General features: G+C 40.2%; 1 protein-coding gene across 1 annotated transcript in view; it reads left to right on the top strand.

Annotated features, from left to right (window-relative positions):
• The window catches only part of ZRANB3 (zinc finger RANBP2-type containing 3), a 124,531-nt gene that overhangs the window by 28,791 nt on the left and 70,160 nt on the right, over positions 1 to 25,580 (top strand). Inside the window, exons 3-6 of the mRNA XM_075117783.1 lie at positions 6,733 to 6,751; positions 14,439 to 14,617; positions 19,284 to 19,515; positions 23,273 to 23,358. Coding sequence (XP_074973884.1) covers positions 6,733 to 6,751; positions 14,439 to 14,617; positions 19,284 to 19,515; positions 23,273 to 23,358 — 516 coding nt within the window. The remainder of the gene's footprint in view (positions 1 to 6,732; positions 6,752 to 14,438; positions 14,618 to 19,283; positions 19,516 to 23,272; positions 23,359 to 25,580) is intronic.

Raw genomic sequence — 25,580 nt, 5'->3', positions numbered from 1 at the left:
TGAAGTTTTTTTGTTGTAATATTGCAACTTTCATGTCTGTAATCACGTGACCACAGAGATTGAAGTGTTCTCCGACTGGTTTATGAATGTTATAATTCTTGACATCTGCTTTGTGTCCATTTATTCTTTTGCGTAGAGACTGTCCAGTTTGACCAATGTACATGGCAGAGGGGCATTGCTGGCACATGATGGCATATATCACATTGGTGGATGTGCAGGTGAACGAGCCTCTGATAGTGTAGCTATCATGCACGTTGATTATCATACACATTGTAAGGAGAGTGATCACTTTAGATAAGCTATTACCAGCAGGAGAGTGGGGTGGGGGGAGAGAAAACCTTTTGTAGTGGTAAACACCCATTTTTTCATGCTTTTTGTGTATAAAAAGATCTTCTATGCTGTCCACAGTATGCATCCGATGAAGTGAGCTGTAGCTCACAAAAGCTTATGCTCAAATAAATTAGTTAGTCTCTAAGGTGCCACAAGTCCTCCTTTTCTTTTTGCGAATACAGACTAACACGGCTGTTACTCTGAATACTATACTGTGGAGTATTGTAAAATTACTATACTGCACTTGTCAGCATAAATGGGTAAGGAACAGTTTTGTGATGTAGTATCATAAATTTTCTTTATTACATTTGGTTAGTAATTCATAAGAGTTGATAAACTGTACTGAATCATTAATGCAGATTATTAGCTAAATTCTGTTGTTCTGTTGTGTAGCACTACTGTGCATTCATAAACACGTTTCTTGTTCTGCTCTAGATTCCACTGTTAATTAGTGGATCATTCATCTCCTGGTGTATGTGGGTTATAAAGTTTTGATATCTTTTACAATGAAATATACTATATAGGTGCAAGATATTGTTCACTGAGATTTGAAATGGCTAGTTGTTTCAGAATGCATGCTTGTTCTGCAACTAATTGTTTTGCTCATTTTCTGAATCCATGTAGTCAGTATAAAAAAGAAAATCAGAGTTGCCCAACAGAGACTGCCACAGCATGAGAATTAATTAGAATGTGTGTACTGGTCGTATAAATGGATGATTAATGTACAGAAGCAATTTTGGAAAGAAGTTATTAAAATGAAGATTTACTTTATAAATCCTATGGTCAAACTACATAAACTTCAGACCAAGCAATTAACAATCAATATGACATGGACAACATTAATCACTAATTTTTAAGTGAATGAAAACTGAACTGATGTTAACATTTAAGACAGAACTGTGTATTAGCTGACAAGCAAATAAACATGCTTTCTAAGTGCATATTAAACACTCTATTGGGCAGACAGTGAACTTCTATTAAAACAAAAGATTCTCTCCTAGCCTCAGTTTTTGTTACTCTATATTTAATGTATAAAATGAAAAATCTTTAAGGCCCGTAGACATGTCCAGCAGTTAAAATCAAATTTTTTCCAAAGCTATGACTGGTATATTGCTTGCTCAACATGAAAAATCTTTAAACACTGCTTAGACAATATATTTCTGTTGATGGCTCTAAGAAAAGTAATGGAGCTGAATTCTACGTTGGCAGGGTGCATCTTATTGTGCATTAAAGAAACTTGTAAGTCAGTGGGACTGCCAGGATCATTAGTCGTTTAAAGGTAGAATGGTGACTGTTTCATGTGCAGAAAGAATGTGCTTCTGATGCCAGTTCCCTCAAGGAATACCTTTCTTATTTTTACCTGACACTTAAGACTAGGTTTGCATTTTAAAAAGAGGGTTTCAATATCATAGTATAGAATGTGCATATTTCTCAATAATGCATTCTACATTCATTCTGAGCCTCAAGATTGCTTATGATATGTGCACATGAAGAATATTCAAAAATCCTTCTGAAGGCTTGTCTGAACTGGCAAAGTGCATTAGAGGGGTGTGCTTTGGAAAGTGCTATAACTACCCCATATAGATCTTGCTGGCCTTTAACACAAACTAGGTACCATTTTAGAGCATGCCAGCAGAGTTTATGTGGGGCTGTTAGAGAGGTGTGATTTGTAAAGTGCTCCAGTACATTTTGCCAATACTGTGTAGACAAGCCCTGAGTATTGCATTCAAATATGAAACACAAAAATAAAAAAAATAGCGTGGCTACTAGGGTTGCCAATTCTCCAAGATTGGCCTGGAGTCTCCCAGAATTGGCATTGATCTCCTGGTGACTATTGAAAGCAACCCAGGAGATTTTAATAGGATATTTAAAGAAAATGACATTACGTCATGTTGGGGGAAAAAAATATCTCCCGGAATAGCTTCAGTCAGAGTTGGCAACCCGAGTGGATACACATCTTTGTATAGAATCAGTACCCTCTTAATTAATACTTCTGAGTTCCAAATCAGGAGAGTGTAGTAATATGGGAGATTTCCTTAGAAAACGTAAACTTTCTAAAACTTGATATCAAGTATTAGACACACATTTACCAGTGTGTAGGCATCAGTTACTGGAAAATATCATTTATGAGAAATGGAACCAGGAACTGAATTGAAACTTTGGGTTATAATCTATCAACAAGTTTTGTGTGTATATGCATTATAAGCGGGGTTAACAGCACCACCTATTAATGTTACCCAACAGTTCCCATTATACGATTGTTTTCAATTACATACAACTCTGACAACCTTTAACTGTTCAGGCTGAAATTTTCCAGATGGGGTGTCTTCTGGCTGATTGATTGATTTTGAGGATGCGGGGTAAGAGGGGGAAGGTTTTCATCCAACATGGTTTTAGCCATTTCTGAGAGCAAGGCGAGGGAAAAGTATGTTTTCCTCATGGTTTTTAAAAAAAAAAAAAAAAAAGTGTCAGTTTTTTCTTTGGAAATCTCTAGCACCCCCAGGAGTTGGAACAGGGGCTTACATTTTACAGAAGAGTAGTCTTTGCATCAGAGATAATATGCCTTTTGCCATTGCCATGAAAATCTGACCAATTTGGCTCAATTATAACCCTTTGAAAAAAATCACAGTTTACACATGCTCAGTACAGACTGGCTAGAGATTGGCAGTTAAATTCCCCAAAGAGTCTGTCCCCATTGGGCATGCTACAGCCTAGGGCTGCTGGATGCTGTACAAAACTTTCCCTGCAATTGCTGCTTTGAGTCAGTCTGGAATCAGGTTTCAGAGGAACAGCCGTGTTAGTCTGTATTCGCAAAAAGAAAAGGAGTACTTGTGGCACCTTAGAGACTAACCAATTTATTTGAGCATGAGCTTTCGTGAGCTACAGCTCACTTCATCTGGAATCAGGCACCAGACCTGCGAGCAGGCAGCCTGTCTCTCCTGTGCCCTCAGTGTTCAACCAGGCAGCCTGGAGGAGGCAGCTGCACAGTTAAAATGCAGAGGGAAGAACAGCTGGGACAAAGGGGGCCTAGGGAGTAGCTTGGCACTAGGTTCCAGCTCTGCCAATGACCCATGTGAGTATCATTCGCATGCTACTTGGAATTTCTGGGGTGTGTGGTTCAGTTCACTTCTAAAAACCCTAAAATTACACACAATGCCTGAAAAATTTACTAACTATATATTAGTTGGACAACCAAATCTAATTGTCAGATAACAAAAGCCCAAAGGTCAGAGGCCCCACCACTGAGGTCCAGGTGCAACTATTTGTCAATCCTAATTAGGGATGTAAATATTGTTTAAAAAGTTAACCATTTAAACAATTAAAATTGTCATTTAACTGGTTAACTGATTAAAGAGAATGGGGCTGGGGCTGCTCTGGCCAGCTGGCACGGGGCTGTGGGTTAACGGTTAGGGTGGTTAACGGTAAGACTGATGTTTACCGGGTAATCATTTAACTGCTTAATATTTTACATCCCTAATCCTAATAACTTCTAGGAATTCAGAGTGTGCTGATATTTATACCAGGATGTTGCTGCAGAGCCTGCTTGGGGCCTTCATCTTCCAGACTGATCTGTGGTGCAGAGGTGTTTTGATAAATCGAAAGCTCCACCACCTTCAGTGCTTCTGCAGGACAGAAAGTTTGTCTCTTCTCCCTTGTTTAGAGAGTCTCCTGACCAACCCCTGCAACAAACCCATTGCCAACTCTGTCTGTATATCTATTCAAGGGACACCATTATAGGACCCAACCACATCAGCCACACCATCAAGGGCTCGTTCACCTGCACATCTACCAATGTGATATATGCCATCATGTGCCAGCAATGCCCCTCTGCCATGTACATTGGCAGAGCAGACAGTCTCTATGCAAAAGAATAAATGGACACAAATCAGACATCAAGAATTGTAACATTCAAAAATCAGTAAGAGAGCACTTCAGTCTCTCTGGACACTCAATAACAGACTTAAGTCGCCATTCTTCAACAACAAAACTTCAAAAACAGACTTCAGCGAGAAACTGCAGAACTGGTATTAATTTGCAAACTTGACACCATCAAATTAGGCCTGAATAAAGATTGGGAGTGGCTGGGTCACTACAAAAAATAATTTTTCCCTCTGTTGATACTCACACCTTCTTGTCAACTGTTGGGAATGGGCCGCATCCACTTTGATTGAATTGGCCTCGTTAGCACTACAAAAGTAATTTTCCCTCTATTGATATTCACCCCTTCTTTTCAACTGTTGGGAATGGGCTACCTCCACCCTAACTGAATTGGCCTCATTAGCACTGATCCCCCCACTTGGTAAGGCAACTCCCATCTTTTCATGGGCTGTATATTTATACCTGCTTACTGTATTTTCGACCTGCATCTGATGAAGTGGGTTATATCCCACAAAAGCTTATGACCAAATAAATTTGTTAGTCTCTAAGGTGCCACAAGGACTCCTCATTGTTTTTACTGATACAGACTAACAAGGCTACCCCTCTGAAACCAGTCTCCTGATTATTACACATATACAAGATGAAAACCCATACTTGTCACACAGGTGTAATTCGTAAAGTGTAAAAAAGTTGAAAATGGCTGAGAACTTAAAAATTGGGTGGTAACAGACCACAAATTCCAGTGAATATTGAACCTGGTGATATTCTAAGTAACAAGAACTCTCACCCATGCTTGTAGCTATTTCCATTGCTTCACACTGACTCAGCAGACATTTTAGGTTTCAGAGTGACACACAGACAGAGTGACAATCCTGGAATTTTATTATGAAGATGGAGGGAGGGGATAGTTTCCAGGACACTCTCCCCCTCCTGTTAGCTGTTGTGAGAGAACCTAAGGCCTGTTCTACACTAGAAAATTAGATCAGTTTAACTGCATTAGTCAGGGGTATGAAAAATCCATATCCCTGGTCGGCATTGTTAAACTTACCTTAGTCTCCATATAGATAGTGCAAGGTCCATGGAAGAATTCTTCCATTGACCTAGCTACCACCTCTTGGGGAGGTGGATTATCTGTGCAGATGGGAGAATCCCTCTCATCAGGGTAGGTAGTGTCTGAACTGTAGCATTTTAAGTGTAGGCAAGCCCTCAGTAAACTAAGAAAGTAAAGAGTCCTTCTTAGCCTTTGTTTCAGCTCCAGTGCCTTCCTTTGCAACTGCTCATAGTATTTTACAACAACCATGTGAAACTGATAGAATTCTTGTTTATTTTCAAACATGGTTCACAATAGTGAACTGTGAAACCGACCAGTGTTGTTAATTTCATTCTGTGGCTTGGAAAAACCCTGAGAATCCACAGAGATGCTGGGGCAATCTTTCTCCAGTCTTGGAAAGATGCAGCTGTATTTCATCACATCTGAAAGTTATCTCTGCCGCCGTGACTTATTTTCACTTGTTAAATGAAATTTAATTGTGCAGAATTTAGTTATCTTAGTCCGCCCATGCTTGGCAGGCACATAGGGAGTGGACATTCCAAGACAGGTATCTAAATTATATATGGACACAGTCCTAATAGTAGCATATCATTTAATATTATAAGCAAACAAACAATCAGTTTAGTGAAGTAACTAACATCAGACATCTCTGTCAAACATGATGGGTAGAGGCAGTTAAGGACATTGGCCAATGTGTCAATTGAGAGCAATATGAAATAGCTGTAATTTTATCATTCATTATTTTGTACTATATGTCTCAAAATCTGAAATTGCTGTGTACTATCACACACAACCTGGGATTGCAACAACATGCATATATTCCGAACAAATATTGTAGGATGTACTGTTTCTCACTGCAATCTGGAAGCTAGTACTGGTCTTACTGAGAATAACACTAGACGGATAAATTCTGAAATGGAAAAATTCCAGTTGATATACATTATAACATGTATAAAGATAAGATTTGTTTATGGAAGATGAAAGTAGAAGTCAACTTCTGTTTCTACTGTAAAAGTGGCTGGAGGAAACTTCAGAACAAGTAATTACTCCTATTCACAGCTATCTGATTTTTCTGACAGCTAAATATATAATATGTAGCTGAAGGGGTGGATAACATTGCTTCATCCTCTGTGAAAAACGGTACAATAGAAGATACAAAGCTTCTGATGAACATGTAGATGGATATCACATTTAATGTAATGCTAGATTGGACCTGATTTAATACCTTGTTCTAAACTCTAGCATAAATATGTTTTTAGAAGAGTTAACATTCTGGTAGTATTTATTACAGTATTCAATCTATTTCTGGTGAGTTTCAATCATAATGCAGATGACAATAAAACTAGCTTTTGTTCTTAATCTATCAAGCTATTAGTCTGTGTTTTAATCATTAAAATGAATCTGTAGATAAATGCAATTTTAATTATTTTATCTGTTGCATTTACTGAAACATTTCCCTTTTTTGCATCTAGGTGTATGATAGCTGATGAGGTAAGTTATTTTCCATCTTCCTATCTAATATCATTTATATTACTGTTGACTTTGTTGAGAATGTCTCTTTTTTGGGGGAAGGGGAGGGGTGGGCTAGGAATGAGAGAGGCATTATTATAATGCTCATTAGATTCAATGAAGCTATCTAAGTAAGGAAGTGAAAGTTGAAATTGTGACTGCCTGGTTTAAAAGCAGATTTGAACAACTTGTTTTTAAAGATCAATTTTAATTGCTTATTATGGATGTTAAAGCTCCTCTCCTGAAAAATCCTTAAAATATTAACTTTACTTATACATTAGTTTTAAGAATTCTGTCACTGTGTAGATTGCTATTTTTAAGCCACAAATAAACAATCTTAAACTGAAGTGACACCTGTTTTAAACAAAAATAAAAGGAGGACTTGTGGCACCTTAGAGACTAACAAATTTATTTGGGGGCAGAAGGTGATGGCTAGTGGCGTTCTGTTCTTTGTTGGGCCTGTCCTGTAGTAGGTAACTTCTGGGTACTCTTCTGGCTCTGTCAATCTGTTTCTTCACTTCAGCAGGTGGGTACTGTAGTTGTAAGAATGCTTGATAGAGATCTTGTAGGTGTTTGTCTCTGTCTGAGGGGTTGGAGCAAATGCAGTTGTATCGTAGAGCTTGGATGTAGATGATGGATTGTGTGGTGTGCTCTGGATGAAAGCTGGAAGCATGTAGGTAGGCATAGCGGTCAGTAGGTTTCCAGTATAGGGTGGTGTTTATGTGACCATCGCTTATTAGCACTGTAGTGTCCAGGATGTGGATCTCTTGTGTGGACTGGTCCAGGCTGAGATTGATGGTGGGATGGAAATTGTTGAAATCATGGTGGAATTCCTCAAGGGCTTCTTTTCCATGGGTCCAGATGATGAAGATGTCATCAGTGTAGCGCAAGTAGAGTAGGGGCACTAGGGGACGAGAGCTGAGGAAGCGTTGTTCTAAGTCAGCCATAAAAATGTTGGCATACTGTGGAGCCATGCAGGTACCCATGGCAGTGCCGCTGATTTGAAGGTATACATTGTCCCCAAATGTGAAATAGTTATGGGTGAGGACAAAGTCACAAAGTTCAGCCACCAGGTTTGCCGTGACATTATCGGGGATACTGTTTCTGACGGCTTGTAGTCCATCTTTATGTGGAATGTTGGTGTAGAGGGCTTCTACATCCATAGTGGCTAGGATGGTGTTTTCAGGAAGATCACCGATGGATTGTAGTTTCCTCAGGAAGTCAGTGGTGTCTCGAAGATAGCTGGGAGTGCTGGTAGCGTAGGGCCTGAGGAGGGAGTCTACATAGCCAGACAGTCCTGCTGTCAAGGTGCCAATGCCTGAGATGATGGGGCGTCCAGGATTTCCAGATTTATGGATCTTGGGTAGCAGATAGAATACCTCTGGTCGGGGTTCCAGGGGTGTGTCTGTGCAGATTTGTTCTTGTGCTTTTTCAGGGAGTTTCTTGAGCAAATGGTGTAGTCAAGAAACTCCCTGAAAAAGCACAAGAACAAATCCGCACAGACACACCTGGAACTCTGACCATGGATATTCCATATGCTTCCCATGATCACTCTCGTTACAGTGTGTATGGTAACACCCATTGTTTCATGTTCTCTGTGTGTATAAATCTCCTCACTGTATTTTCCACTGAATGCATCCGATGAAGTGAGCAGTGGCTCACGAAAGCTAATGCTCAAATAAATTTGTTAGTCTCTAAGGTGCCACAAGTCCTCCTTTTCTTTTTGCAGATAGAGACTAACACGGCTGCTACTCTGAAACCTGTTTTAAACAGATAGTTGCAAATGTGAATCTATGCAATGCAACAGCGCAAGTGTACTTAATAAAGTAATACATGATTCTCAGAGAATGAAACAATGATTCTTTGATTTCTTAGGGAAATGTAAATTCTTTGTATGATACAGCATGGTACCTTTGACTGTGCTGTGTAACCAAAGTACCATATAGTGTCAAGGCAAAGTGAGTCAGGGGCCCATAGGGTTCTGTGGCCTTTTGGATCCAGAATGTACTTCGCAGAGTGAGTTTCCTTTCAACAGCTCCTCCCCCTTTATATTGAGGGAGCTCCAGCTCAAGCACTTCTACTAATCTCAACTGCAACCTTGTTTTCTGGGAAGAGGCGATCCGATAACCAGGTCCAAAACCATTTAGAATTCAAGATGCATGAATCAGAGTCTATAGAAACTAGTCTTCCAGGTTAAAAAGTAGTTTGAGGCTTGTGTGTGGTTTTTGGTTTGTTTTGTTTTTTTGGCATGTTGAATTAGGTACTACTGGTCGATAAAAACTCAAGAAGAAACCATTTTAAGAAATATATTTTGAAGTTGCTATGTTATTTTAAACATATCAGTTTCTTCTTTACCTGTAGCTCAGTATTTTATCTCTCAGTGATGATTTTCTTCTTTAGGCTGTGAACCAGTTGACTCGCTCACCTCCTCCTCTGTATTTATCTTTTTATTGACTTCTTTTGGGGTGCTCAGCCTATTTAAGATTATGTGCACCATCTACTGTAAATAAAATGATTACTAACTCAAAATTGCAATGAGGGGATTATCTGTGATTTGTATTAATTATCCTGTAGTTATAATGAACTGAATCATAGCTCTGTATTTCAGTTGTTGTACTGTTCTTCATATGGATAAAATGTTTATAATATTCCTTATTAATTTAATTTTAATTTCCATCTACTTCAGTCGGTTAAAATATAATAATGTTTATAATTAACACTACTATTAATTTTTCATCCTGGGTACACACTTCATAAATTGTGCATTCAATACTTCATTTAATAGAGAATTATTATCCATTTGTATTATCCATAAATTGAAATAGTGTAGAAAGTTAGATACCAAAAATATTCCTGCCTAGAAAGATTTGCAATCTGAAAGCACTGTGATTAGCTATTGTTCTACTTTTACGGTCAATGCTGAAAAATCTACATTGATTACTAGGGCCCTGCCAAATTCATGGCCATGAAAAACACGTCACGGATCGTGAAATCTGGTCTTTTGTGCTTTTACCCTACACTATACAGATTTCATGGGGGAGACCAGCTTTTCTCAAATTGGGAGGCCTGACCCAAAAGGGAGTTGCAAGGGGGGGGGGGGGTCGCAAGGTTATTTTAGGGAGTTGCGGTATTGCCACCCTTACTTCTGCGCTGCTTTCAGAGCTGGGCAGCCAGAGAGAGGCGGCTGTTAGCCGGGCGCCCAGCTCTGAAGGCAGTGCCCTGCCAGCAGCAGTGGAGACGCAAGGGTGGGAATACCATACCATGCCACCCTTACTTCTGCGCTGCTGTCTTCAGAACTGGACAGCTGGAGAGTCCCAGCTGCTGACTGAGGGCGCAGCTCTGCAGGCAGCAGGACAGAAGTAAGGGTGGCAATACCATACCATGCCATCCTTACTTCTGCACTGCTGCTGGCGGCGGCTCTGCTTTCAGAGCAGGGCTCCCAGCCAGCAGCCACCACTCTCCAGCTGCCCAGCTCTGAAGGCAGTGCAGAAGTAAGGGTAGCAGTATAGCAAGCCCTCCCCCCACCCGCCCTACAATAACTTTGCGACCCCTCCAGAACTTCTTTTTGGGTCAGGACTCCTACAACTACAGCACCGTGAAATTTCAGATTTAAATAGCTGAAATTAGGACATTTACAATTTTTAATATCCTGTGACCGTGAAATTGACCAAAATGGACCGTGAATTTGGTAGGGCCCCATTGATAACTGAAGAAAGTGCTTTCCCATTAAAATATCTTCATTGTTCCCATACAGCCTTTCATTTCCACAAGCTCCCAAATGGACTCCAGTCCAAAAAAATATATTCTTAGCTTTTTGGTAGGATTTTACACCAATCAGTTGTCTGCATTACATATTTTTGTTGTGGATTTTCATCAAACCACTTAAACCATTCTTCTTGTCTATAACCTATTTCAGAAATATTTTCATTGCAGAAAAAGGCATAAATACATATTTTATCCAATAACTATTTTTCATATCAAATATCAACTCCAAAGAACCATGTCTGTCTGCTAATGTAGGAATGTTCCCAACAGTATACTCTCAAGTGATTTGTCTAATTAATTTTTAAATAACTCAAGAAATGGTACTCCCATCATTTACATATGAAGACTATTCCATAGCAAAATAATTCTTATCAATAGAAAATGTTTCGCTATGTTCAGTCTAATTTATTTATTCATTTGTTTATTGCATATCTCATCCTGATTTTCCTAGTTATATTATATTCCATGGACTACCCTCTCTTGTTCAGTTTTCCCATGCATAAAATAAGGGTTATAAATCTTCTCTGCATCACATAAGTATTGAGGATTGATTTTAAACTTTTGTCCAGTGTTTAAGATGAAAAATGCTTGTAAGTGTTAAGTATCTTCACCCTTCAAATACTTGTAAAAGATTATAACATTCCTCTGCCCTCTTAATTGTCATTTGGCCAAGCCCTACTATGAATATTATAAACTTTCCTCATAAGTCAGTCCCTCAGATGTGCCAGTCCCTTCTGTTGCTCCTCTCTATTTTCTCTTCTGCTTGTTCATATCTTTTTAGTGTTGAGGTGCCCAGAAATAATATGGTTATTCCATTTGTAATATCACCAGAATTGGAAGTGAGGGATTATCATCTCCCTTTTCTGTGTCTATAGATGTAACTCCAAATTTCATTCCATTTTTGCTACCATATTGCATTCCAAATTAACAGCCAGTGTACTGTTGCCTTAGGACTCTCAATATTCGTGGCGGTGGGGTGGTGTATCTATATACACTTCTCTCTAAAAATTTAATCTTTTCTTTCTAAAGGGCCTACCACCACCAATTCTTTTTTTTTTTTCTTCCCAGTATCAGTAGATTTGTCTACATCTTAGTGTCATTGCTATGAGATCTCCCAGTGGTGCCTGGGGCGGAGCCTTAACTGTGTTGACTAGTTATTGAGATCTCCTTAAATGAAGTCACTAAGATACTATACTGAGATACATATCTGAGCTGATCATGTCTTTACTGTGAGTATTCACACAGCACTGATTAAGTTTCCAAAGTCTTGTTCCAGAATGCACTAGACTCCATGGGAAATCCAAGCAGAATTATTTGGGGCCTGCCTCTTCTTTAGTAGTTCAAAAGATCTTATCAGGAATCTGAAGGGTAGGTTCCCAGCCTTAGTTGTTCCTTCTAGGAATATTCAGATATGTTAGCATTTTTAACAGGAGTCTTAAATTCAAGACCTTAAGAGTTCATATCTGCCATCTCTTACCTCCTTTGTAATGTACTTTGAGATCTACTGATGTAAAGTACTATATGACAAATAGGTGGTGGTATTATTATTATTTATTATTATTATCTCCAATGTTGGTGGCCCATTTGAGAGGGATTCTTATCCTTATATTGCCATGCTTTTTGTGCTTTTTCATTAAAGGCCCAAACATTGAGCCTTTACCTTTCCACCCTATCAAAGGTTACCTACCTAGAGTTATATTGGCCTCTTTTTGAATCTGTGGTATAGGAATGGTACCTCTCAGCCTCTGTTGGTGAAAGTAACACTTGCTATTTTGTTGGCTTGCTATGTCAAGACTGAATTTTCAGTTTTGATTCTCCTTATGTTTAAGTTTATCTGGCATTACATTTACCTCTGTAACTTCTGTCAAAAAAACAATAATTTCATGTTAATAAAATATTGAGTCTGCTTATCATCGTTACCAATCAGTGTTTCTCCTCCAGGAGAGGTTTCACATTATATTTGACTTACACTCAAAAGTACTGATGGCCTAAGAACTTATTTCTAGGATCCTAAAAGAGGATTGTAGGCCACTAAAACCACCTTCTTCCATTGAATTAAGGGCTATATTTGTAAGGCATACTAGCAAGCAAGAAAACCTTCTCTAGATGACTGGGGCCATTATAGAAGTGATATGGGCTCCCTTCTGGGAAGTTAGGGCTGAGATGATATCATGAGGAATATAGCACTTGATCCTCTCTTCACTCCTTCATCAATCATCATCTGATGGATCCATCCCTCTGTTACTTACCTCACCCTCTCTTAATGGCTCCTGACCAAAGGAGGTTGTGCTAGGCTCATCAAGTAAGCCCACTTCACTACATACTTCAGCTTGTTGTTTTTGAACTGGTTTTTTTTGTGTTTTGTTTTTTTTTGGTGGGAGAAGACAGGACATTTGAGAAAGGAACATTACTTAGTGGTAACTTTATCTTTCTGTTCTTCAATCCTGTATTCCTCTCTTTTTCTTACAGTTTCTTAATTTGGAATATTCTCTACTTCTTCCTTGCCTCTGGGCTATGAGGTATGGAGGGTGGGTTTATATACCCTCTGGGAGTTTGCAGTCTGCTCTGTGTGAACTTGCTTCCAGTAGGTGGAGCTAAAATGCTTGCTATTATGGACTGTTCCTTTGTGGGATGACAGAAGAGGAAGGACTTCAACAAATTGAAATTAAAGACATATAATTCTCCCTTTTCTGACAGGTTTCAGAGTAACAGCCGTGTTAGTCTGTATTCGCAAAAAGAAAAGGAGTACTTGTGGCACCTTAGAGACTAACCAATTTATTTGAGCATAAGCTTTCGTGAGCTACAGCATCCGATGAAGTGAGCTGTAGCTCACGAAAGCTTATGCTCAAATAAATTGGTTAGTCTCTAAGGTGCCACAAGTACTCCTTTCCCTTTTCTGACATTACTCCAGAATTAATAAGAAGTTTCTTGTGAACTCCAGAGGCATTGCCCCAAACTCGTATTACAGAGCTGCTACAGAAAGATGCAGTTCTCATTAACTGCAGTGCCAAGGTTGGAATTTTGTTTTCACAGAATTACTTGCTGAGCCATAAATCAGTTCATCATCTAGAAAGATGTATTGTGATCTACAAAATGGGAGTACATTTTCATAGCCAGCTAGTCAAAGGAGATTTTTAAATGGTCACTTTAAAATGTTTTTGTAAAGTTCTAGGGTATTGATGGGATAAATAAATCTAAATAAAAGCCCAGACAGTTATACTGTTAATCTAAAATGTATGCAAGAAATGCATATTTCTAGTTGTTTGATGCAAAAAATTATCAAATTTGAAAATGTATTTTGTAAACTCTCTTAAATTCATTTCTCTTAAATATAGTTTGATCATAAAACTTTTTTCCTTCACATTACATCTTATAATTTTTACAGTTTTTTTAAATTGACTCTTTATCTGCATACAAACTGGATACTATTCCATGTAAAATAATCCGATACAATTTGAGTATAATTTAGTAGAAAAAAGATTGCTATAAATTGAAATTAAACATCTGAAAGAATTGTCCAATGGCTGAATGTATTTTCTGTGGGCCTTTGGGAGCTCAAGGAGGTGAAGATTTTTGGCCTCCCCGCCCCTACTACATTCATTATGTGCTTGCTCCAAAGCCTACTGAAGTCAACTGGAGCATTTCTATCAGTTTTAATGGGCTTTGGATCAGGCCCCAAGAACTTTTGACCAGTTTATTTTGAATTTAATTGAAAACCATGCTTTGCAGCTTCTTTCCACAACACATTAGCTTGCCCCTTCTACTCATTTCTCCCTTCTACTGGTCTTCTCTCCCTCAATTTTTTTTTAACCCATCTACTTTGGGCCGTTTTGAAAGGCGTACAGGTTATGCTCACCTTTCAAATGCTGATAATGCCTTTACTTTTTCTGTGTGTCTTTCTTAGATGGGACTGGGGAAGACAATCCAAGCAATTGCCATTTCCTACTACTATAAAAAGGAATGGCCTCTCTTAATAGTAGTCCCTTCATCTCTGAAGTACCCTTGGATTGATGAGATGGAAAAATGGATTCCAGAACTCTGTCCAGATGATATCAGCATCATTCAGAACAAAACTGACATTGGGTGAGTGAAGTTTCTTATTCTCCACAAAAGTCTGTTGCGATTTGTTCAGTGAACACCTGCAAATTAAATTAAATTCACACAGCCCAACATCTAGAAAAGCAAATGATGGACTTGTGCACAAGACTGGGAGTTAGGCAACATGGGTTTTATTCAGGCTATACCAGAATTCTCATGTGACCTAAAGAAAGAAACTTAACTTCTTAACTTTAGTTTCGCCATTAAATGCAAGCTGTAATGCTTCCTTATCTCAGAGGAGTGATTTTAAAATTTAGGCCAAGATTTTCAGTTTAAGCCAGTTTTTAATCTCAAAAGCAACATAGCGATTTACAGTAATGTCTGGATGGACTTATAAAATGTCTTTCTTGGACAAGGAAAATTGCTCTTTCTGATGTCTGAGGAATGCCAGCAAATGACTTGACTACTGATAGAGACATCTACTGCAGGTAGAGTCCACTTGGAATTATTCAAAACATTTGTACCCTTCTCTGCGATGACCAAATAACTCAAACATAAAAATAGCCTGGAAATATTTGAAAGTGCCGGGAAAAAAATTACCATTCAATGTTAAGAGACAGTTGACACTGACAATCAACTGAGATCAGCAAGAATGGTCTCAAAAGCTGTGCTTTGACTCTGAGTTGAGCTATTTCATTTGCAAAGGCGTTGAAGCACTCTGTTCTTCATTGCAATGCCTTGTTGGTGCTTAGTATCTATCAGAAACCAAGATGTGGAGGGTCTGGCCTAGTAGTCATCATGGTGGCAGCCAGGCCAGGAATCAGAGCCAAAGGTTGGAACCAGAATAAGGATTCAAGCACACATTCAGAACAAAGCAAGCGTAGGGCTGGGAACAGGGCTGGAGCGGGCTGAGGGCGGTGAAGTCTGTCGCTGCTATCAGGCAGGGGAGAGCGCCAAGCCATAAAATGGCGTCGGGCAGACTGAGCTGCTGTTTCTCTTTTGAGACTTATAGAGTCTCTAAACCAGCTCCTAGGTTGTGGATTGGCCAGAGGCTAGCACAGGAATAACTAATCACTGCATGTGCCTTTATCAGACTCTAGTTCAGGGATAACTCAGAGCATCAATTCTGAGGGTGAAGTTCAAACCAAGCCTATCTTGAAGTTCAGGTTGAAGATACCATGTTCAACTCAAACCATGCCTCATCTGTCTCCCAACCCTTGACCAAAATAGGTCAAACCCAGCTTAGTTTTTGCACTAAGTCACATCTCAAAGTTCAGGATGCTGTTGACCCTTGATCTGAACTTGGAGAGTCTATAGTTTTGAGTAAAATGTAATCTATTTCTTAAATACGCTTATGGAAATAATAATGGACATTACTGAAGCTGTAGTAGCAAGTAAAAAAGCCAAAATATATTTATTAAAAATAAGCTTTGCTGCAGGTTTTAACTGCTAAAGGCTTAGAGTGAGGTGTGGTGGAAGTTAGCATGTGCATGACCAAAGGTTCTGAAATTATACGTTCTTCGCCTAAGGTTATAAAACTTATTAATATGCATTTTGTAATAGTTTAATAATGCATCTTGTGGTAGCCAGGTGAACAACAAGCAAACAGATGGTAGCATCTGTTGTATTAATTTAGGTGGACAGGGTCGGGCCAGATGGCTAGAGGAGAGTGATAGAAGGCAGATATAGCCTCAGGTTAAGTAGGTCCCTTTTCTCTGGGTAAGGTAACAGGGAAGTTTCCAGAACAATCAGGAACTTTCTGGAAACAATTAAGGCAGACAGGCTGATTAGAACACCTGCAGCCAATCAAGAAGCTTCTAGACTCAATTAAGGCAGGCTAATCAGGGCACCTGGGTTTAAAAAGGAGCTCACTTCAGTTTGTGGTGCACATGTGAGGAGCTGGGAGCAAGAGGCACAAGAAGCTGAAAGTGAGAAAGCATACTACTGGGAGACTGAGAAGTACAAGCATTATCAGACATCAGGAGGAAGGTTCTGTGGTGAGAATAAAGAAAGTGTTGGGAGGAGGTCATGGGGAAGTAGGCCAGGGAGTTGTAGCTGTCACACAGCTATTACAGGAGTCACTGTAGACAGCAGCAATCCATAGGGCCCTGGGCTGGAACCCGGAGTAGAGAGCGGGCCTGGGTTCCCTCCATCCCTCCAACTCCCTACTTGATACCGGAGGAGTTGAACTGGACTGTGGCTTCAACCAGAGGGGAAGGTCTCTGGCCTGTTCCCCGATCCACTAGGTGGATCAGCAGAGACTGCGGGGATTGTTCTTCTTCCTTTCCCCATACTGGCCAGTGATGAGGCTAACTGAGTGAATGGCAGATTTGAGCCACAAAAGTGGCCAAACTGAGGGCTGCTGTGAACCTCTGAGGCGAGCAAATCCGCCAATAAGTGCAGGACCCACCAAGGCAGAGGAGGAACTTTGTCACAGTTGTTGTGTTACTTTAGGTGGTTAATATAACCCAGTCACTGTCCAACATTAAACAGTGATAAACAAGTTTCGGGGTTTGGTATATAGACACTTCAGCTTGCTTTAATACCATAGCAAATATATCATTAAAAATCTTCTTAACCTTTTATTAAAGATTAAAAAAGAAAAACAGTTAACCCATTTGAAACATAAAGTATTAAATATTACTTTCATTTTAACAACATCCCTTGTTCCCGTTCCATTTAGCTGGAGAGAGTTTTTAGAAGGGAAACCTCCCTTCTTTGGCAGTCTCTTAGATGGTATCAAAGACGGTAATAACTGTCCTTTGGGGGTAAAAGAGAAGACGTTAATTGAGATGGGCTGAAGCTACTTTTGTCGCTGCTGTTGTTGAAGTCCAATTCCGTTTCATCGCAGCTGTGCCTGGGGTTCAGTTGGAGCCAGTAGAGGTGGTGATATCATCTGGGTCCCTCTCTCTGATCTGGTCTGGTCAGGACATCTCTCAGGATCAGGATGACAAAGGCTCAGGGGGTCCCAGGAGATGCCGGGGGTGGCAGCCATGATGGTGAAGCTCACTCCAGTAGCCAGTTTTTCCTCCCCAAAGTCTCTTTCTTTAAGGACCCACAAAAGGGAGTGGTAGACAGAATATCCCATCCCCTCATTATTTTGTCCACCAGTTAGGCCTAGTTTCTGATGCATCAATTTTGGTTCATTGATTTCTGGCTCCCCACTTTTCTTGTTTGCTAAGCATGTTCTTAACACAGTCCTTGAGTTATATTAGTAAGCCTTTTTGTTTGGACTAATTCAGTCTTTCTGTCTCCCTTTTTTACCTTTTCACCTTAGCATTTGTGACATAGGTTATTGTGACATCTTATGAAATTTCACTTACTTTTTACAGTTGAGCTCATAATTAGAGTAAATTTGAAGGCCCAGTTATCACAACACATCTTAGGGACTTTTTGGAATAAGAACTTACCACACTAACATATTAAAATTATTGGGAAATGGACTGATGCAAATGGTTAACTGTCAGAAATGTAATTATGCTAAATCAGAATACCACATATGAACAATCATAACCGTCTCCCACAATACCAGATATGAATAGGGGGCTGAGACTTGATCAGATTTGGTTTCAGATATATGTGGGTGGAATGAAAAAAGTGTATAAAAGGTTGTGAAACCTATGCCTAGTTGGGAAATTGAGAATGACAGAGTAAGCGACTCCCAAAACTGTTATCTCCTCTTTTGGTGTGCTCCACTGACTGTTTTTTCCATCTTTGTTTCTAATGGTCTCCATAAGGTTGTAAGTATGCACAATGTAAGACTGTAAGTATGAACAGTGCAGGAAACCACTTTATTATATTTATCTTAGATGTATAGATTTTTCTGTGATGTCAATTATATTTGTCCATATTAACTAACAGTCATAAAGTTTCTGTGTGTGCTTCACCAATCTCATCTTAATTAACTTTAAGTAGCTGCCTGCAGTTGTAGCATATCTTGCTAGTCAAATAGTTATCTTAGCATCGAGTTTGTATGGAGCTACCCACATGTTTGGGGTGTACTGAATTCATCAGAAGTACATTGGGAGATTCTGATTCAGTCATTGACATCCTTGATGCATTCTCATGCAGCAGTCTATAATGTTATGTGTAATATATCTGTTCTGGGAATGTGAAGTGTTTACAGTACTTTTGTGTGTAGTTTGCCAATGTTGCAGATGCTTGAACAGTTGATATTAGAGAATTTTGGCATTTAAACCAATAGGTATAGCAGTTGTATTTGGCCTCATGCACACTTTCTTAATGGAGATTTCAGAGTAACAGCCGTGTTAGTCTGTATTTGCAAAAAGAAAAGGAGTACTTGTGGCACCTTAGAGACTAACCAATTTATTTGAGCATGAGCTTTCGTGAGCTACAGCTCACTTCATCGGATGCATACCTTAGAAACTGGAAATGGCCCAACTTGATGATCACTTTAGATAAGCTATTACCAGCAGGACAGTGGGGTGGGAGGAGGTATTGTTTCATGATCTCTGTGTGTATATAAAGTCTGCTGCAGTTTCCACGGTATGCATCCGATGAAGTGAGCTGTAGCTCACGAAAGCTCATGCTCAAATAAATTGGTTAGTCTCTAAGGTGCCACAAGTACTCCTTTTCTTAATGGAGATTGTTTCTGTAACACTTTTTCAGCGTATTCACTTTTCTTTCTTCCTTTGTGAGTTAGTCCTGTTATGATAAATGAATAACCAAACCCCTGGATTTTCTTTTCTAGGAGAATATCGACCAGCAAAGTGACAGTTTTGGGTTATGGCCTACTAGCTACAGATGCACAGACTTTAGTAGACACTTTGTACAAACAAAACTTTAAGATAGTTTTGGTTGATGAGTCTCACTATATGAAATCCAGGAATGCAACCCGCAGCAAGATTTTATTGCCAATTGTGCAGAATGCTGCACGAGCAATTCTTCTTACTGGAACTCCTGCTCTAGGAAGACCTGAAGAGGTATTAAAAGTATTGTTCTTTTTTAAAGGGATGATGGTTCATTTATGAAGTATATCATTTTATAAAGCCTGTAGATCTATACAGTTACATGCACTTGTTAGGGAAAAAGGGTTCCCCTCCCGTCTAGGGTTAGGAGGGTAGCCTTCCCTGGACTTCTGTATTAGCCAAACAAAACACAGAGTCTTGGCTCTTTGATAAAGTGAGGCACTTTATTGCTAGCAAATACGACAGCTGAAGGGCTCACCAATTCCTTTTCAGAGGAAAATGGTGAAGCCCCGAACAAAGAACAGGGATGAGCTTTTATAGCTTGGTTCAACATACATTGTGATATCTCTTCCAGTTCGAACCGGTTAACCCAGTCTGTTTGAAGTTCTGGGGTAGGTACGAGCATGGAGGCTTATCTGTATAAGGAATTCTCTTCCCAAAAGCAGGGAGTGCAGGTTGCACACAGTTCACATTCTTTCTATCCATAAACAAAGTAGAAAGGACAGATAAGCATAGAAAAAAGACAGCAGCGTAGCTTTACATGATTATAGGGTCATTTTCTGGGTTTTTTTCCCTATCACACTGGGACATTCTGTTACTTTATGCACTTATTACAATATGAAATGTGAGTATCTGAAACCAGAAGAGGTTGCTTAATTTTGTGTTGGTTATATTGGGATTTTATAAAATATATTTGTATTTTCGTATTTACTGTTTCAAGCATATCAACAGTCAGAAAGATGACACCAGAGAGTAGCCTTTCAAGGAAAACTAATCTATTATATATAATTTCTGTGCTTAACTAATACCAATATTTGATAAGATTAGTTGATTCATCTTGAATTCAGTGTGAAATAATGGTTTTTATTCAGTTAACAAGTTCTCAATAATTGATTTATCTTCCCAACGTGTGAAAATCAAGTAGGTATGATCATTTTTACTTAATATTTTCACCGAACATTATTTAGTGTTGGGAATGCTCTAATAAAAACTGGGAAAAAAGCTCTATGAATCCCTGAAATTTCTCAGATCATGACACAAAAGTATTAATACAATTGCCCATCAAGAATTCTGTTCTAGGGTAGCAACAAATAGTATGATTCAAGTCCCATTTCTTCAACATTACCAATGGGATCAGAACAGTATCTACTAGGGTAGCATTATCTCCCGTAAATGTAAACAAACTTGTTTGTCTTAACTATTGGCCGAAGAAGAAGTAGGATGCCAGTGGCTGGGAGGCAAATAAGCAAATTATTCCTGTTGTAAAAACTACATTATATAATATTCCTGAGGGAATTCAGTGCAAAAAAATGAAAAATTCTGCATCAAAAAATGAATTCTGTGCACAGTATTTAAAAATTCTGCAGAATTCTGCATATTTTATTTGTCAAAATAACACTATATAATCACACCATTTTCAGTTATTTACTAACAAATATTTTGAAATGAATTACCAAAATAATTTAAAATGGTGTGGTTATATTGTTGTGTTTCTGTTATTTTGACAAATAAAATATGCAGAAATGTGCATAATTTTAAATTTTTTAATGTTTTGGTGCAGAATTCCCCCAAGAGTACCAAGGTTCTGTGTGGCGCAATCGGGGTGCAGGCAGTTTCGTGCGGGGGTCTGAGTGCGGGGGGAATCTAGATGCACAGGGGCTAGATGTGGGGTTTGGGTGCAGGGGGAATGGGACTCTGCAGGGGTGTCCAGGTGAAGATTGTTAGGGCTCAGTGTGAGGGGGCTGGGGGAGTGGGGCTTGGTGAGGTGGGAGTCTGGGTGTGGGAGGCTCCTGATGCAGGGGTGAATCTTAGCGGGATAGGGGTTTGGGGGCTCAGTGAGGAGGTTCTGGGTGTGGGAACTCCTGATGGGGGGGGAGGGGCTCTCTTGGGGGAGGTTCCGGGTGTGGAGAGGGGGAACTATACAGGGAGCTGCTCCCCCTGTCCGTCCAACCCCTGTGCATCCGGACCCCCGTACACCCAAACTCCCCCACTGAGCTTCATCACACCTGCCCCCAGACACTTCCTCACAAAGCCCGCCCCCACCCCCCCATCCCCCTTTCCCCTGCAGCCAGGAGAAGTTTCTGGGGTTTGATCTGACCCAGCCCTGGCTGCTCTGTGCAGGGAAGGGTAAACTCTGTCTCCGTTCTCCTCCTTCCCCACACCCGGCCCAGCTGGGACTAACATCCCTGGGCAGCTGGGACATCCCCAGACCTCCCTGCCCCCAATGATTTACCTCTCTCGTAGCTGTCTGAACAGATACATCTGAGCTGCTGGGGTGGGGTGAGTGAGCACTGGTGCAGCTTCTCTTTGCTTCCCCACATAAACTATTTTCTGCAAGGAAGCAAAGAGAGTTTCCGCGGGGGCATTTTTCTGCTGAACCGCAGTGGCACGTAATTCCCCGAGGAGTAAAATATTTTGCTGTGAAATCCTCTGAAGGTGTGGCAGAAATGCATTGCATTGTTGATGTGTAGCAGGTAAATAAGGGTAAAATGCTCCTGGCCTAGAAACTGTAAAATCTGGCCCAAAATAGTAGCATCTCTTCCACCTGCTGTCTTGAAATAAGCCTTTGGGGAAGGGAAAAGACACTGAGAGGTGTCTAATTTCTGGTGTGGGATTAGGACAAATCATGTGTGGGCTTGGAAACACTGAAATAATACAGGGGATCTGGGAGGATTTGAGGGGGCAGCAGAGTAAATGGGAGGGCTGTGCGTAAATTTTGTCTTATGCCTCTTAAACTGAGGGAGTGCCTATACTTCGAGCTGCAGGTGATTCCCAGCTCAAGGAAACATACTCATGCTAGCTCTGATCATGCTAATGTGCTAAAAATAGAGTGTAGCCTTGGCAGCCTCGATTAGGTGCTAGCTGACCTGAGTACATACCTATTGTTTCAGTTGGCTAGCCTCGCCTGCCACTCATGCTGCCACAGCTACACTCTATTTTTAGACAGCTAGCTCATTCAGAGCCATTTGAGTATGTTTCCTTGAGCTGGGAATTGTACACTCAGCTGGAAGTGTAGTCATACCTACAATGTCTCAGAGGGTACTTCCTGTGTACGTGGAGGGCCTCGAAAGTAACACAGTTTATGAGTGGATACTTCTGACAGAGAATCCTGGATGGTCTCCACACCCCCTTTCTTCATTACCTCCTTTTAGAGATTGAAAGTTGTTCCATTGTTCCACTTTTCTGGGATATGATGTGCATGAAATTCCCAGTCTAAATAAAGAAATTCCTGCTCAGGCAAAAATACCAAACAGTATGCATAACATATCTAATCTGAAATGCAACAAAAACTAATCTGGCTAATAGGTTAATTACATTTAATAAATAATGTTCCAAGCACTGAAAGCACATCTTTTCTAGCTTCATCCTTATTTCCCTGGCAAAGGGTTAGGAAGAGTGGGCCCAGCTTCTGATACTGAATATCTTGGATTATTTCTCTCCCCTCCCCCGCCCTTGTCTGTGTGAGGCCATCAGTTACATTTTTTCAGGTTACTGATATACCACCCATAAACTCCCCTTCAAGGTCTTTCCACAGATGTTCTCTCCTAGGGGGACATAAAATTCCTATGTAATGTTATTTATTTGTTTCAAGTTTTGTATTTATGTAATGTAGCCTGTAGAAAATAGAGACAGATGAATGATTTATTAAATGAAGATTATTTTTAAATAGTTTTGGTGGAGCTAAGGGTATGGAGAAAAATGTATTTAAAGATCATTTGTATGGTATGGACCCCTCACATTTTATTATTTATATTGGTGTCTTTGTTTACAGCTTTTCATGCAGATTGAGGCACTTTTTCCAAGAAGATTTGGAACCTGGAATGAATATGCAAAAAAATACTGCAATGCTCGTGTCAGGTACTTGCCTTTTTATTTCTCTGTTAACATCTTGTTTTTTATGTTGTGATAAATGAGAAATCCTAATAAGAAAATAATTAAAAGTAAAACATACTGTAATAGGTTGGTTGCCATGCTGCAGCTATATGTTCAGAAACAGCCTAGAGCCTATAGGCAAGGGAGGCTAATGGGCAGTGCTTAATTTGTGTCAGGGCTGAGCCTGGCACTTCTAGACTTGGCAATTCATAACCCCTGCATCTCCGGGCTTGCTGCATGAGTTATGAATATAAAAAAATTGCTTGAGCCGTGGCATCTCTTTCATTACAAATTAAGCACTGCTAAGGAGCACTGGAGATGTGAGATGCCGTGAAAGGCAGAAGGAGGATTGCACTGTTCTTTCTTGTGTTCTGTGAAAGTCATAGGGACCAGCAAGCTGCTGCTGCTATTTGTAAATTATTGCTTTGGACAGACCTAGACTGTTTTCTCATTATTGGATTTTTTATATATATAATGTAAGTCCTGATGATGCCAATTTGGTCAAACTGTTAGCCAGTTTGTTAGAAGAATTAAAAATGCAAATAGGCAGGAAAAAAGTCAACAATATTCTTCTTTGAGTGGTTGTAGACATGTATTCTACTTGGCATGTTCGTGCCTACTGTACTGGAGATGGAGATTATTTTCTCACAGCAGTACTCGGGGTGGCACATGTGTCCTGTGCCTCCTCATGGCCCCCCCAAGGCTATATAAGGGCGAGTCCACCCCAGTCCTCCCTCATTTTTTTCTTATTGTCAATTACCTTAGTCCTCCCTTTGAGGGGTTTTCTCCTCACGGTTTTCTCTTTGTATCACAATTTGTTGCTGAGATTTCACTATTGTAAATAGTAGCAACTAGTGCCTGTAGTTTAGTGTAGTTGTTAGTTTAGTTAGTTTTATAATGTTGTGATTCTCAGCACCGTAGGTTATGCAGCATTCCCTGGGTTTCAAGCGCTGCCTGTTTTGTGGGGTCCCCAGCACTGTCCCCCACACATTTCCTTTAGTTAAGCACAGTAAGCAATATATTACACTTTTCTGTAATATCTGTCATTCTTTTAAAAAGAGAACACGGGTATCTAGAGATCTTTACCTGAAACATCATGTGATAGAACAGGCTATGAGGTGTCTTGGCACCAGGACCCTCTTTGGATCATTGGCCAGCCTTCCTCAGGCATTCTCTACCTCTGTGGTAGTTGCCGATAGTCTCTGAACTCTGATTCTTCCCTGAGAAAGGGAAGAGTCAATCCATCATCTCCCAAGGTCCCTCATGAAAGGATCCATAAAATGGATCAGAGCCATCCAAAATCGAAGATGTTCATTCCCCATTTGTGGCAAAAACAGTCTCACAGTGTCCACAAGACTCAGATACCTGGGGTAGAGCTGGACCGTCAACTTGTGTCTCCCTGGTACTGAGGTGAGAGGATCCCAGTACCATACCATTGACTCCAGAACCGTCAGTGGTACAGCTGTTGACTTTGATACTTATGGATATCACAGTGGCTCTGCTGCTTTCTGTACTGACAGTCTCTTATGCCTGTGTGGCAGCAACAGATTTGCTCTGTTTGTCAGTACGCTCCTCTCTATTATTACAGGACATCGGTGCATTTCTAACTCCAGGACAGAGACTACTATCACTGACAACTTTGGGATTGACAAAGATGGCTGCTGGGCCAGTATTGTTCTTAGTACCATCGAAATCCTCAACCTCAGTGTTAGCAAACTCAGTACTAAAGTATCCCTCAGAATTGGGACCAATTCCATCTTGTTGTTTGGCCCCAATAGTGGACACCTTCTCAATACTGGATCCCTCTTTAAGGTCTTCTGCTTCTTGGGATGCCTTTGCTATACCAACCACAGTTCCTCCTCCAGTACTGACATTTCCCCCTCCCCTGTTGGACTATGGACAAACCAGGTCAGGCACTACTGATGCTCACTGACTATTCAGAGGGTTCCACCCACTCTGATTCAGAGTCCTTCAGTTCATCTCCATTATCACCTTGGTGAAAGCAGCCCTTTATATCCTCCACATACCCAACTGAGGGAAAAGATCAGCACCAAGAGCACAGTTGCTCTTATAACAAGGACACACCTTCTTGGAAATGTATGTATTGGCCTCCTGTGCCTTATGCCATCTTGCAGTGGCTTCCCTGGGCCCTGTGGGGTGCCCCTTGTTCACATAGATCTAAATCACTACACAGTGGAAGGGAGAAC

This window comes from Caretta caretta, chromosome 11 (assembly GCF_965140235.1).
Source record: "Caretta caretta isolate rCarCar2 chromosome 11, rCarCar1.hap1, whole genome shotgun sequence".
NCBI lineage: Eukaryota > Metazoa > Chordata > Testudines > Cheloniidae > Caretta > Caretta caretta.
Note: the sequence above shows the minus strand (reverse complement) of the source record. Positions and strands in the feature narration are given on the sequence as shown.